We start from the raw sequence: 15,956 nt of genomic DNA on the forward strand, positions 1-15,956 counted from the left end.
GGGGCCTCTCGCTCGGCGGGGCTGCGGGTGGAGGCGCCGCCGGTCCCGGGGGCTCCCGCGGCGCCCGGGGCCGGCCGTGCGGGCGGGGAGGGGGGGCGGCAGGAAGCGGGGCGGCCCCGCCGCGCCCCCGGAAGCGGTTGGGCGGCCGCGGGCTGGCGGGCGCGCAGGGCTGGGCTGGGCAGGGCAGAGACTCGGCCCGGCGCGGCCGCCCCGCAGCCCGCGATGCCCTCGGAGCGCCGGCCGCGCTGCCCACGCCGCGGGGCATGGTGAGCAGGGGGCGGCCGCTCCCCGCGGGGACCCGCCGGGCGGCCTCGCTGCTCCGCCCCAGCCTCCTCCTTCTCCTGCTGCTGTTGCTGCTGCGGGGCACCGGGGCGCAGAAAGGTGGGTGCAGAGCGGGCGGGCTGCCCGGGGGCTCGCCATACCAACCCTCCGGGGCTCTGCTGCTGCGAGGGGGAGTCCCCGCCGATGGTCTCCCCCACCACGGCGTGCGGCCCCACTCCCCGAACCTGCCCCCTCCCGGGGCAACAAAGGGCGAGAGAGGAGCCGCGTTTTAGGAAAGAAAAAAAAATGACCAAAACCTTTTTCTGCTCCCCAGGGGGAGGTGGCGGCGGGAGGGCTTCGGCCGTGCGGGGGTTCGGGAGGGAGCCGGGGCTGTGGAGGCATTTCGGGGGACAGGGGCACTCTGGGGGCAGAGCGTGCGCTGGGGTTGATGCCCGGACATCATCCCGGGTCGGGGCAGCTGCCCGAAACGGCGGGGTTTGTCCTCCTTCGGACTCCGTGTGAAGTGTTGGTGTGAGCCAGGAGGCGGATAAAGGGGAGATTCTGCTTGCTGCGAAAATGCGCTTACACGCGCCCAAGAGTGTGTAGAAGCGCGTACGGTTTTTTTTTTTTGTTGGTGGTGTTTAGAGAAATTGGCGAGATTTCACCACTTCGGGTGGAATGAATGATCAGGCTTTAGCACTTTGAAAATTACGGGGCACAGTTTGGTCACTTCATGGCAGAAGATCAGAGGATGCCATAGGAACTGTCGCTTTGATCATAGGCTTGGGAGAAAGTGGTGGGGGTGAGTGTTTTGACAGCATCATGGGACTTTCGCCTCTGTGAGTACAGGGATTGAGAAGATAAATTTTATGGGCTTCAATTCCTCTTGCTTCTTTGCATTGGTCTTGCATCGTTTTAGAAACTGGTGTTTGTTTTCGCTTAACTTTCTCTTTCTGTACATCTCAGAGATGGAAATATGATTTAATGCCACAAATGCTGTATTTAAATCCACAAAGGGAGCAAGAAATATATGCTCTCTTCTGTTTTTACATTTTAATTAAATATATAACAAATTAATTAATTAATTCGATAATTAATTTTATAAATAAAACCTTTTTTAATTGAGAAAATTCAGAGATTTGTCCATAGAGCAAGCTAGTCATGTGGACTTACCTTTTCCTTGTACTTCCAGCATTTAATTTTTAGTATGTTTCTATACACATATGAAGCTAATGCTAATAAGCATTTGGCAGACCTGATTTTGTTTTGTTTTAGAGGAGGAGAAGACCCATTTGCTTTTGAGAGGAAATTGTGCAATTTTAACATTCAGTCTTTTGAAGGCTTCTGATAGAGTCAGGCAACAGCAAGGTGTTAGTTTGTGCTGTAGGAACATCATGCTCCAAATGCTTTTGCTGACATGACACTTGTCTGACCTTTTGGTGAGCAGACTGACTTTGTTATTCTAGGAGAAAACTGAAATAACTGTGGGGGTAGGGAAGGGTCATAATTTTCCTCCAGATGATTGAGTGCAAATGGCTCAGTGAGTGGTCAGAGGTGTCTTAGAGGGGGTGGGACCATGCGGCAAGAGGAGGCATTGCATGGAGAGCAGGCTTTTATCTTGCTATACTTTGAGAAACCACTGAAGAGCTCTTACCCGGAATTTCATTTTACAGTGTCCTTCTAGTTACTGCCTGAAGTCTTGCTTTTGAGCAGGAGAGGAACCTCTTTATTGACAAGCTTCATTTGATTTGATAACAAAAATCAGAGCTTTTTTAAGGCTGGGGTCTCTGGTGTTGTCAATTACAATGCTTCAGTATGAAAAACTGCTGGAGCTTCTAAGAAAAGTTCTGCTTGTGAGGAACTGTTTCCTTGCCAGGATATTTTCATTTATCTTATTCCAGAGAAGGTTGGGAAGCCCATATCCTGTATCATTAAATGCTGGCATAGTTGTGATTTGGATAAGACTCCCATACAGAAATAATACTGCTGTCTTGCTCGTGAAGGGTCTGCACAAAGCTGTTACTCAATTAGTGTATTAAATACATGCAGAGGCTTCTAAGAGAATATGTTGATTGACAGTGCAAGTAACCGAGACTTAGGAAATTCCAAAGTTAAAGCTGCTTTTAAGCTCTTTTATAGAATACAGTGAGTGATACTGTGTAAAACCTAGCCTCATTCATTATGTTAGGGAGACTGATCTTCTGTTAATAAGCAACTATTCATTTTCTTTTCTGCTGTTGAGAAGCTCTAAGCCTCAAATAACTACATGGTACTTAAATATTTTTCTGAAGAGAGAGTGTTTTCATTTCTCACGTGCTTTTCTGTAGAGCACCTCCCTCATATGAACTGATTTAAAAATAATAATATGGTTTTGGTCAATGTGAAGCTTGTTTTTAGTATTGAGTCAAATATTCTCCTCCTCTCCTTCCAGAGAACAGCAGACTAAGAAATGAAAAAGGGCAGGTATTGTTGTGGTGAATATATTTTTCACTTGGTAGCCCGATGTATTGTCTTGTAGGATTTGAGTGGGATTTTTTTCCATCTGTCATATTTTAAATCATTCACTGTATGTAATACAGCATTCCTTGGTAAAGGGTTTGAACTTAAGTGTCGTGCTGTCTTGGAAAATTATGAACATTTTGTATTAGCTCAGACACCGTCAGAGGAACCTCGTGCTTCATTTCATAGTTTCATGCACTGGGGACTGTCCACCGATGGCTGTGCAAGTCAGCTCTTGGGATTTTTGAAACAATTCTGTAGTGAATCTAGCTCCTGGTTGCAAGGAAATTGGTATTTGAAAAATACTTAAGGTGTTTTATTTGCTTTTCATGTAATTAGGCAGGTGTGAATGAAAGCAAGCCAGCACCCTGTTAGCTTCCTGCTCTTTGTGGATTGCGTTTTGAGAAACAGTGCTCTTAGCAGATGTTTAGCTATTGACATAAATTTGGTATGGCCTGTTCATTAGCTAAGTTTAACCTCTTACTTTTTTAATTTAGAAAAACACAGCTACATGAGAAATAATTCTGTAGCTTTCATCAAAGTAAAATTGAGTAACGGCTCAGTTATTCTGAAGGTGTGAAGCTTCTCAGGTCTGTTGAGCAAGAACTTTTTTATCACACATGAAGTGTCATACATCTTTTGGGATTCCTAGTGGATACTGATGTACATATAAAATTGGGAAAAAAACCCTAAAGTTAAAGGTAACCTTTGATTCTGAAGTTGATTCCCAAGTGTCTTCAAGCAGATGTGTTTGCAGCCTTTTTTTAAAAGAAATTAATACTGGATGCTTGTTTTTGAATGTAATACCCATATTTTGTTCTAAACAGATAGCAGCTCATCAGGATGTTGTTGTAACCTCAAACCTCATTGAAGTAAGTGCAAGAAAGTGATTCACCACTGCTGTGTAAAGTTTGCTTCAGTATAGAAGAGAAAAAGAGGTTTTGAATGTGTACTGCTGAGTTACCACGATCCAAAAATCCAGGTGAAAGAGCTAATGGCTCTTTGCCCGTTGAACCTAATGAAATGGTTTTCCATGTCGTCATGTTTTGTGATTGAGCTTCATTCAGTATTTGTGGATCCTTTGTGTGTTCCCTGTTCCTTTTCAATTCCTCTGTGTGCACTCCCCTTCTCTCCACAGTGCTCCTGGTCTCACCTCTACTTGCCCACCTGGCAGGGCAGCAGACCATGGTGGCTTTGACTGGGGCCAGTCCAAAATTAGGTCTGTGCTGATCCATCAGCCTTAATTTGGGGAGAAGGAAGCAAAGACAAGATGGTTCTAGCTTCATATCCATCACCTGGGGAAGAGGGAGGGAGAGACTGTAGCTTCCCCTTGATGTCCTGGAAGAGATGATTTTTGTCAAGAACCGTGGACTGACGAGGATTCCAGCTGCCAGGGTGGGCCATTGCAGATTTATATTTTCTGCCGCAGAGAGCTCCTGGCATGTGAAAATAAAGCACTACCACAAAACTGTCTGCCATATGAGCAATTGTCATGAAATGCCCTTCATATAAGTGTCATTCTCTGTGCTTGCTAAATTAGATTGGGTGGTGTCTTATTGCCCCTTGTATCTGTTTTCCTTGGCTGGGCTCATCTGGGAGGAAGGGAGTCACAGCCAAACCCGCAAGGAATTATTTTGATTAAAAAGACCCCCAGATCTTTGAATGAAAGATTTATTATCCCTCAAATTAACATCAGAGTAAGTGTTTTATAATGCGGAGGGCAGTGCTCTAATGAGCTACTTGGCTTTGCTAATGGGACAATTTTACTTAAGAACGCAGAGTATTTTGAAGATGCAGTTGTGGGAGTAGAGACTTGAGGATTTAGGGATTGGTGCCACGTAGGCAGGAGTGCTGAGCAAATCCCTTTCATCCTTGTGTTGAGAGGTATGGAAGAATTTTTCAAGACCAGGGCTTAAAGTTCTGCCAGGCTTATTCAGGTTTTATGATGCTCTTTTTCACTTCCCAGCATTCGCCTTTAAGATAGTTTTAGTGAGGAGCAGAAGGAGGAGCAGTGCTTCAGAGAATTATGTGGAGGAGTGCTGGTCCTGGGGGGAATTGAGCTGTATATTGGAGGTATAGACCTAAAAAGGATGAACAGTCTTTGCTGTTGAAAACAAGAATCTCTGAGTAGTTATTTTCCTTCCTCTGTTTAATGAACCTTATTTGAAGTGGTTAAGTGGGTCTGGTGGGCAGAAGGTACATGTGTTCTGCAGAGCCATCCTTTCTGGGAGGTTGCCTCACAGGACTGGTTTTGTTCAGCCCAGCTCATCTTCAGGAGTCTGTTGAGGTTGTGCTAGCCTAGTCTACTCCTGTAGAGCAAGCAGGAATCACTGTTCTGTGTAAATACTCTTAGAGTTCTCGGACTTGATCCCAGAATGTACTGCATTTTGGATTTAAGCAGTACAATGCATATCTGTTTTATATGTATATCTGTATATGTATATATGTGTGTACTTGTGTGTATACATGACTGTAAAAATAAAGCATCTGAGCTACTGTTAAAAGTAATGTAACTGTTCTTTTAGAAGCTTATGTGCTGTTACTGTGTGCATTTCAAGCCAGCGACCTTCTAGCATGTTGTTACAGTCTTTAGGAAAATTATTTTCCTGCTGACTAAAGATGTTCAGCTTTCAGAATTTGCAGGAGTGTTTTCTTATGTTATTCATACAGGAGAAAAATAATCTGTCTCCGTTTTCTGCAGTTCTGCCACCTGCTTTGTACTCTGGGAAATGATGCATTAGGTTTTTAATGCGATCACTGCTGTGCTGTGTAGTTTCAGTCATCAGCTAGTTAAGCGCTGCCTTGAATGCATCAGCTTTCATAGCTCAGATAGTCATCAGTTCAAATGCAATCCTTGTTGGAATTGCTGCTCAGCATATTGTGAAATGTTTCTAGATTGTTGTTCTGTCCATATTTTAAGAGGCTTTTAAATAAGCTGTTCCAGGTCACCCCCACTTTTGTAGCTGCACTCTGTGCTTTGGGGAAAGCACTTTTTTTTTACCTGGAATTTTTTTAGTAGTCAAAGGATTTCTTTCTCCTCCTGCATTTTCTCATTGAGTTGCTTTTAGATTAATATCTTTAAATCAAATATCATGAAACATCTGTGGTCCTTTTATTTAAAATAGTGGTATAGTCCAAACCATTGTCAAAGCATGGAGTGTGGATTTCTTAGTAAACTGAGATTAGGAGAGGTGGGGAGGGAGAGCAGTAGTAATGTTAATGTAAAAGACCACGTAGTAACTTACATTAAAATAAGATCTATAAAATTGTCAGTGCTGGCTTTTTCTATACCAGTGGTGGGTTGTTGTCTGTGAATCCATTTTCATTTAATGCAGTTAGACTGTGAAATACCAGATTTTGCTAAGCTCCATCCTTTGCCTTCCATTATTGGAGGCAAACAGTTTGAGCAGTGCTATTCATATTGTATTTGAGCTTGTTGCTTGATAATGGAGCACTTTTCATGTTATTTGAGTTAAAAATTATACTTGAAAATGTAATAGTGATTTGGCATTTGGACCACAGAACAACACACTGATTTTGAAAATGGCTTCTGTTTGATGAATTCTTTGTCTAGTGCTTGAAAAAGGAAACAAACCCCAGCCCTTGAGTGGGTAACCTGTGCTGTTTCTTTTTGGATTAGTTGTTTCTGCTATTTCCTTGCATGACCACCTAGTTTCCCTTGGTGAAGAGCTGTAAAAGGATAACATTTCGTTATGTTGCTAAAGGCTTCAAAACTTAAATCAAAGCAAATAGCTCATGTCTGTTTAGCTGTCTCAGTTATTTCAGTTAGTTGGACCTTGGCATTGCAACAGTCACTTGGTACTGCTTATGGCATTTGGATACTGCCTGTTGGCATTTCTTACAAAATCTTTGCTTGTAGTTGTTACTTTTGTGTGGGTTGGATTCTTTTTTTCTCTGCAAATACTGAGAGCTAGTCTGTAAGGTTTAGACCAGCAAACAGCTGATGGGTACTGGAGCTCAGTGATTTAGTTAACTCTTTGTGAGATGAGTTGCATCCTGAAAATCAAACTCATCTGAGTTTATCTTCGCAGTGAATGACAACTCACACTTCTAAATATTTTGCTGCAGGCTTCCAGCGAGACTGTGATTTGGGTTCACCTCCTTAGCTATAAAACAATTGATATACGTTTGCAGTAGCAACATAAAATATAAGTGCGTGAACCTTTAGAAGTGCAAGGATTCTTAGCAGCTCTTGGCAATTGTTTTAAAAAGGTAAATTCTTTTGAAGAAAAGGATTCCTGGAAGCAGAATCTGTGTAAATGGGGACTGAATATGGACATGTCAGAAGCCTGCTTTAATGTGTGTTAATATGAAAAGGACGTTTTGGCCTGTTCACTGCTCTCTGTAGAATAAGTGTTTTGCATTGTGACTCGGGTAGTCATTGTTTTCTTACAGTTACTTGACTGCTGACCTCAACAACCTCTGTTCTTAGTATCTGACTGAAAATACGAGCCTCTATCCTAGTAATGGGAATTCCATGTGTCCTGTTTCTGAATGGTATCAGAGAAAAGTTGCAGTTCTGCACCCTTGTTACAATAATGTACATAGCTACAGCATTAGTGAGTGTTGTTGTGTAAGCTGAGTGAAGTTTATGAACTCAGTGGAGTCATCCTTGGCAGTACTAGTAGATGTCTTTTTAAGAATTTCTGAAAAACAGATGGTGTAGTGGTGGCGGGTTGTTTTTGCATTTTGTTTGTTTGTTTTTCCCACAGGGGTGTTTAAAGCATGCTAGCTTTAGAAATAGTTAAAAACTCTCTCTCTCAAGGTACCACTGCTCAAGTCTGAAAACTTCCCAGAAAAAAATTTAATGCAGCGTTCTAAATTCCCTTTGGTTAGAATAGTGGCTAGCCAACTGTAGGCAGTTGTGGTACACAAGAAATCATACTTAAGAGGGCCCTTCTGATCTTCAGTACTGTGAATCCATCTTTCTGTAAAATAACTTATAAACTAGGATCAGAGAAGTTCAAATTTGGCACTTTTTTTTTTTTAAGAGATAAAGTCTGGAGGTCTTTTTATTGGGTAGTTTTGAGAGTTTTTTTTGGTTGTGTTTCCCCCCCCCCCATTTTTTTTGTGTGTGGGGGGTGGGTTTTGTTTTGGTTTTGGGGGTTTTTTTAAAGAAATATTTCTCCAGTGCTTTCTTTACACCACAGTTTCTCTTTCATTGGCAAGACTGTATTACAGCAGTTCTGTTAATTGTAGTAGTAAAGAAAAATCACCTATTTTAAGATTTTTTTTTTCTCCTGTTCTGTGTGGATATCTTTGGTTTTGTTAATATTTTTCATTGTTCAATAAAAGCTTTAAGTAAGCATATTATATTTTAACATTCCTGAATTCTTTATGGTGTGAAAATTCAACTCCAGCAAAATCACAGGACATTGCCTTAATTAACTATGTTCCAGAGATCATGCATCATTTACATACTGAAAAATAAAAATAGAATCAATAGTCAGATCATCTATGTGCTTTATTAAACACTTCCCTCTTCACTTTATAACTTGCCTTGTTAATTCCACCTCTAAACTCTCCTCCCAAATTTTTGAAGTTCTTTCCAAATTTGCTTTCAGCTCAAGGAAGAGGTTTTGTCATCCAGGATTGGAATAGTGTCCATCAGAATGACAGCCCTTGCCAACTACTAATCACTGGATTGTCAGTCTTGCTGAAATTCAGTGTATTGTGCATGAGACCCTATAGAATCTCTTTTAAAACTTTTTCCCTGACAATGGTTCTTTTAAAAGAACTATTTCTATAAAAAATACATTGATTTTCTTGGTTCTTTACCTGATGTACTGTAATAATTTGAGACATCCTTGAGGAATATTAATAGTGAAAAAGGGAACTTCAAAAGCTTGGTATGCTTCTGCAAATGGTCGTGAGCAGGTAACTCTTTTGTCATGGATTCTAAAAAAGATGATGGTGTGAAAGCTTCCCAGAGTGATGCTGTCAGTCATATTACTGTTTATCTTGGCCTGGCATTTATCGAAGCTTGTAAATAAATATCTCCAGATTTGTGAAAAGTTAATAATGTTTCATCCCTAAGTACCATTTTCTGTTCCTATTCAGTGGTCCATTTGTGGTTTTCCTAGACTTAGATAGGGTAGTCCTAAGACATCCCATGTTGCTTAACTGGGAAGTGGAAATCTGTTCAAGTCTCTTAATTAAAGTTTCTTGGAATGGAAGTAGTAGCTGTTTTAGGGCCCAGCTGTAGCTTTGGATGTTGAGGGTTAACATTAAACTGTTTTAGCATTTATGCCACAGTTCTCTTTTGTTTCACCCCAATATAAAGCTAAAAGTGTAAAAATAGGATTTATAAAGTGGTATATTAATTAGACTTGTCAAGACAAGCGACTTGGTTACAAGTATAGCTACTTAGATGTAATTTTTTTTTTTTTTGGTGTATGTGTAGAGAAACCCCACAGAAATGAGGCATGTGAAAGAACATCAATATCTTGAGTGGAAAGATGAGCTAGGAAAGCAATGGAAACGGAAGGTGAATTACAATGGTGCAGTTTTGCTTTGCTATTTCTGAGAGTTTGGAGCTTTTGACTGGGAAAGGATAGTTTACTGCAGATCTAGCATGTATATGGAGTATGTTGTATGTGTATGTTTGCCAGCAAGTCCCCAAAGGTTTTCGTAAGTGGTAGCTTCAGTATCTTTGGCAGGACTGTAGCCAATTAAAGCCCTTATCTGTTCATTTTAACTTAGCTCCAAAATGGTTAAGATAAGGGGAAAAGCATAGTTCAGTGTGCTGGAAAGAAGCTATTGGTGCTTAATTTTTCTTTTACAAATCTGTGAATTTTGTGGTAAAACAAGAAGCCCTGAACTACATTATCTGTTAAATTTTATTTTCATGGAATTGTGTGCAGGTATCAAAATACATCTCATTATCAGAAGGGTGGAAAAAGCAATACATTAAATTTAATGCTATTAAATACTTACATGCAAAGCCCCGGTGGTGACCTGTTTTTATCTTTTTCTCAAGTTTATTTGAAAACATCAAATAAAGCCTTTGCATTCCATTATCTCTTAGTTTTTCAAGAGCTGTTTTCAAGTTCTCCAGTTCTGTTACACAAGGCATCATTTTTTTCTTGCTACCAAGAAGGTACAGCAAAGCTGGTGGGTAGGTTTAAAGTTCACAGGTAGTTTTTCCTGAAGCTTTACGAACTGCTGACTTCCTGTATTTTCTTGCTATACTTTTTGTGACAATTTTGGCACTTAAAGTTAAAAATTTATAGTCATCTTCCTAATTAATAATTTTATTATTCAGTAGCACGTTATGTTTATTTTGTTGATTATATTCCTGGAGGAGCAAAAGTGTGAAAATATCTTTTAAGGGCAAATGTGGTGCTCACGAAAGGCAAGGTGGGGCTGCAGCATCAGGTGTTTGGATCAGTTTGTGCCACCACGGATCTACAGTGTAGGCTGTGCAGTCTCATTTATGAGATAGAAATGGAAGGGAGATAATGATGGCTATAATGTTAATTTAGCATGTGAATTACTGATATGATTGGAGAACTTTTTGCCTCTTCACTGACATATGTAAGGCTCTTGAAATTTCACGTGGTCCTGGTGTGGTGAGGAGTTGGAAGAGTGTACCAGAGAGTTGAAGCCCATTCTGAGCACAACTGTTGCTTATTGTCACGGTATTTTGTGTGACCATCTGTGTGTTATTTTTTATTTCCTTCATCATCTGGGTTTCTACTGTGTAGCACTTGGAGCACTGAAGCACTACAGTGTTTATGGAAGTGTTGGTGCAGATTGCAAAATAGATGCTATGTCTTGGAAAGTGGGAAAGCTGCATGTGCCAGGCAAACAACAACATACAACGTGAGCTGTCGCTGTGATTCAGCATGGGCAGCAGATCAGAAGGGCTTCTGCATTATGTGTCATTGAGCATAGATTCCTTTTACACAGTCCTCATGGAAATCACTTTTCACCATGGCTAGCCTGTCCTTTCAAGCTACTCTTCCAGCATGCTATTTAAGCAAGTCATAGCAGTCCCTGGGGACTTGCATGGTGTCCCTGATATCAGCAAATACAAGCTCTGCAACGCTGTGTTACACAACTGGTCTTTTTTTCTGTGCATTTGAAGCAGTCAGTTTGATTAGTATACAATAGCAGAGGAAGCACATGTCTTACCTGCTCTGACAACTTAATAAATGAAGATATTTTCTTTTCAAATGTTACCATATTTCTGGATGCTAAGTTTAGGAGGGCTAAGTGTTCCTCTTGTGTAAAATTCAGTGGCTGGGAGCTTAAACTGCATTTCCCGGAGATGGTGATTGTAAAACTGTGTGTGCAGATGAAAATAATAAAGTGCTAATTATCATTAGCCCAGCACGTGGCCAGTGTTCTAAATGAAAACAGTAAAGTTTTGTTGTAATGGCATCTTAAATTTTGTACTTTTGCTATAAGAACAAGAAGCCACTTGTCTCCTCTCACCTGGTGCTGCCTCTCCACTGAGCTGCCAACATTTTCAAAGGCAAGATGCTTATTGTGCTTTGCCTTTTGTCCCATTGCTGTCTTTGCTAAACCTCAACCCATAATTTGATTACCCACCTAAGGGTGCCCCCCAGCAGGTAAATCAATCCAGGCTGAGACAGCTGTAATCCCACCTGCCCTCCTGCCACTGGCAGTGGTACAGTGAGCTGCCTCGGAGGGGCGAGTTGATGAAATCTAATGCTGTGTGGTGGGAATGGGTTGGGCACTGTCTGCAGCCAGCTCAGTTCCTCAAGCCAGTGCACCACTCTTGACTGCTCTTCCTAGAGGAGGAATAGTTTCTACCTTTCTAGTTGGGATTCGGGATTGTATAAAATGCAAACGCAGGTTGGCAGTGGTGCTGAAAGGAGCAGTTGCTGGGGTTTCCTTACTCTCACACTGTCCTATCCCTCTGTCAAGGAAGGTGCTGCTGCATGTGCACACGAAAATAAATAAGGGGACTGCTCTAGGTTAAAAGCAACAGCTGTTTTTATGCCAAGTCCCTGATCTGGTTATCCATGTGGCTGCAGAAGTGTTAACCTCCAATACCAAGGAGGGGTGTGAGAACACGTGGCCAAAAGTGAGATGCAGACAAGGCTTGCTTTTGTCTGTGGCTGTGCTAATTTGAAGTGCCTTCAAGTGTTTCTTGAGCTATGGCCTCTCTTGTGGAAGTGGGGGGTATTTTATGTTGTGAAACATCTGTAATGGGATGAAATGCCCAAACCAGTGTGTTACTGAGGCAAATAAATGGCTTAAAGATGAAAGTGAACTGTGTGCTTGTGTTGGCTTGTTAAGAAAATGAATTCTGACAGAGGAACAGATTCCTTCCTGAAGAACATCATTCTGTGGATTTTGGTGGAAACAGCAGTGAATTTGGAGGACACAAATAAGGACACTTGAAAATGCATGAAAAAGCTGTTAAGAATTTGATGTCTCTGGGGTCTTAATTCCTCAGTGTTTCTTATTCATGGAACTGTTTTGTTCATTGTGTAAAGTTCCTTGCCCACACCGAGGAAAGCAAAAAGTAGAGGCAGCATCTTTTAGTGGCACACTGTTAAAAAGCGGGGAAATGCAGAGCACAGGAGCTAAACAAAAGAGGAAAAATTAAATTGAATTGAATCAGAAATTGTATTGAAGCAGAAAGAGTTGTGCATTTGGGGTTAAAATGTATGCTTTATAATATCCTTTTTGCTTACTTAACTCTAATAGATTTGGTTCTACCTTTGCTTAGTTAAGGAAGTTTTAATTACATCCTATATGTAGTCACAGACATACAGAATATCATAGCTTATATATGTAAAATCTTCTCAGGAAAAATGCTGGTTAAATGAGTTTGTTCAAAAGACTCGTGTTAAAATTGAGATGAGTGTTTCGATATGCATCAGTTATCCCTTATAGATTATAATAATAAACTGTCTAATGTCTTTATTTTATCATTCACTCTTCTCCAAGTAAAGAATGGGAAAGTATTCACTGGTCTTAAAAATTAATTTTTAATGTGTTTTGTTAGTGAGAACAGGATTAGCAGTCACTAACAGCAACCAGTCTTTGAAGGAAAAAGTTCTGATTACTTGACTTTCACAACTATAAAGAATAATTAATTTATAGTAATTATATTATATATGTATATGGGTGTTAATAGGGTACATAGCACCCACTCCTGTACGTTTCATTTTCTTCATATACCAAAACCCAGTGTATTTTGGTACGTTTGTGTTGGTTCAGGTGCTGTATTCTGTTGATGTAAAGAACTTGGGTATAAGAAATTGTTTTAAATCATCTATATGATTGCAGCAGGCATCAATGTGCCATAGCCCTGGGGTCATGTGTAATCTGTCAGGATAATTCATCCAGACCGCATTCGAAGGCGCCTGCAGAGGAGATGGATGGTTCTGCTGATGGCAGCAGTCTGCTTTCCTCTGCCGGCTCCTTAGAGGGACGGTCCGTGTTTCTAACACACGTTTGGGTGAAGAGCCGAGCTCCCCTGTGTTTAGGGTGGACATGGTCCTCAGGACACATGGAATGTGGTGCACGTCTGCAGACCTTCCAGCTCGCGTCAGGTGTGATGTGTGTGTGTGTGTGTGTGTGTGTGCAAGTGATCTGGTGCCTCTGCCGGGGCTTTATCTATTGTGCAGGTGCAGTAGGTCTGTTGTGTGACAGAGAAAGCTGAAAGAAAGCAGGAGGCTCGTTCATCTGTGTACTGACAACAGAGGTTGTCAGCCCATTCAGGAATAATTGATTTAGGAATTGATGTCTGTCTCTTCTGCGTGTTCTCAGATACTCCACTCTCACGCACACAGATAATCAGAAGCAAAAGATTCTGTGGCACTTAATTATTGACTTCCAAATGAATGAGGTAGCCAGTGCTCCTATATGTGTGGCTGTAGTGCAAAGAATTGTATTTTCTCTTTTCCTTGGAGAAATTGCTGAGTATTGCAGATTGCTCCCCTGATACAGATGTGTGTGTGTGTCTCTGGAGTTCATCGGTGGTATTTATAGAACTTTGGCAGAAATTATGAAGCACCATTTTACATGGAGAGGCTCAAGAACCACCCTTCTCTAGTAGCAATAAAACAAATTGTGTTTTCATTGTCCTACAAGTTCCACTGGAAGTCTGATTTTTTTTTTTAGGAATTTACGGATAGCTCCTGAATAATGTGGCTGCCCTTGGCAGACTGTATATGCCGTGGTAATCTTCAAATTCTGCAGACATGAAGTGTCTGGCATTTCTGTTATCACTAACCTAAGTGAAACATGCAACAAAATGTGATACAAAATGTCCTTTCAGAATATGCTACTTCTAAAAATTGGATTTATAGTAAGATGATGCTCTAGATGCAGATCAGCTCAACTGTTTTTCCTTTCCATTCCTTTCTAGTATGATTTGACAGCAGGTTATTTATATGGATAGAGGAGTATTTTTCCTTTCATGTTTTCAAGAAAGCCTACAACAAAAGGCAGATTTGTGATTGGCATTTCTATTAGATTGTGTGAGACAGACTAAAAAGCTTTTCTCTCTAGCCGCTGGAAACAAGACAGCATTCAAAACTACCAGGGGAAATTTTGACATTTTTAAGTGATGTGTCTTTAAAAGAAAAGTCACAATGTCTTTTTAAAATTTACAGTATTTTATTTGCATTTTATCACCTAAATGTGAAAGAATGTTTTTGGAGTTCTTTTGCTTTTCTCATCAGAAAGGTGTGCCCTGTTCACTGTGCAAATGCAGTGCAGGTATTGTTTCATGCTTGAGACAGCTGAACAACAAGCTACTGGAAAGAATGGTTTAAATGAATGTTAGATATGGTCTTATCTAGTTTTTAACTAGATAAATTTATGGTTTAAATACAGTTTGGGTCAAAGAAGAGACTCAAGCACTCCTTTGACTTTCAGCAGCATAGGCTTAGGATGCAAAAATGCAGGGAAGAATCAAATATACAGAATCATATGCATTAGTGGTATTCCTGAATGTAAGAAAAAGCATTTGTGTTGTTACTGTATTGCAATAAAAGGCCCATTGAGAGGTGAAATAATTAACTGCCAAGCATTCTAGTTCATACAAGCATTCTTACTTTCTTTAAAATGCACTCAGAGCAGTTTATCTGCCCATACAGGTGAAAGTTACTATGATTTCATGTTCAAAAGGCCACTGCATAATATTTTCAGTCTGTGAATGAATAAGCAGTTGCTTACCCCATCACAGGATTGGAAAAGCCCAGCGCTGGTTAACTGGCTCATTGTTTTTATATAGGAAATAAACTAAAACTGACTGCTGCTCATGTTGAAAATTATTTTTATGTGTCTACAGTATAAAGAGTTTTGAAATACTAGCCACAAATATCACCATGAACGTATTTGTTGTTTTTATTTTTGTTAATATAATAAGTTCCATGCATTTGATAATGCCTCTGAGTACTTGCTTGCAAAAAGCCAGTTTATTAGCAAAGGAATCCATTTTTCGTGACTGTTAAGCATGTTGTGGCTAATGAGGAGTCTGACATTTAAATGTTTACTAACTAATAAACCAAGGCCATAGAGGTTCTGAATGATAAAGCCTTCATTTTTCTTAGATTTATAACATGCTTTTGGAAAGAAACCAGAATTATAATGATTCAAAGGACGTGCAGTTTAAGTTACCTCTTGGTAACACTGGACAATTGCATCTCATGTATTCAACAACGGTAATTTAGAAAAGTAATTTATCATCTGTCACCCAAATGGAAATATTTGTCATGGGATAGAACAAAGTGTTTTAAAGCAGATTGCATTAATAAAAACATGGCTGAAGAACAGCTTTACAAATAGAAATTTTGATTTTACTGGAGCAGAAATTCCAGTTAACTTTTCCAAAGATGCGTCATTTTGATTCAAGACTGCTAGCAAGAAAATATGCTGCAGTTTGCATATGCATCTGTTTATGAATCTGTATGTGTCAGCAGCACTTCAACTTTTAGAACATGCAGCTATCTTTCAATGTGCTCAGATTATAAAGAGAATAGTTTTTATTACTAGAAATTAGGTGTGTTTGTGTCTTGGTTTAAAGACAAATATTGGGGTGGGAACTAGTTTGCAAACAGATTAATCAGACCTAGTTAAGTTCATCACAGTTTGTTTCCAACATCTCTTCGGTGCATTGGACTGACTTTTCTGTCTTGCATGAAATAATATCTAAGAATTTTGAAATTTAGTTAAAATTCTTAAAT

General features: G+C 40.3%; 1 protein-coding gene across 1 annotated transcript in view; it reads left to right on the forward strand.

Moving 5' to 3' along the window:
* Positions 1–249: 249 nt before the first annotated feature.
* Positions 250–15,956, forward strand: part of DCBLD2 (discoidin, CUB and LCCL domain containing 2) — a 40,609-nt gene continuing 24,902 nt past the window's right edge. Inside the window, exon 1 of the mRNA XM_027904576.1 lies at positions 250–381. Within this exon, the coding sequence (XP_027760377.1) occupies positions 264–381 (118 nt within the window). The 5' untranslated portion in view covers positions 250–263. The remainder of the gene's footprint in view (positions 382–15,956) is intronic.

Source organism: Empidonax traillii, unplaced genomic scaffold (assembly GCF_003031625.1).
Source record: "Empidonax traillii isolate 1590-97213 ecotype Southwest subspecies unplaced genomic scaffold, ASM303162v1 scaffold1067:size500408, whole genome shotgun sequence".
In the NCBI taxonomy this organism is placed as follows: Eukaryota; Metazoa; Chordata; class Aves; order Passeriformes; family Tyrannidae; genus Empidonax; species Empidonax traillii.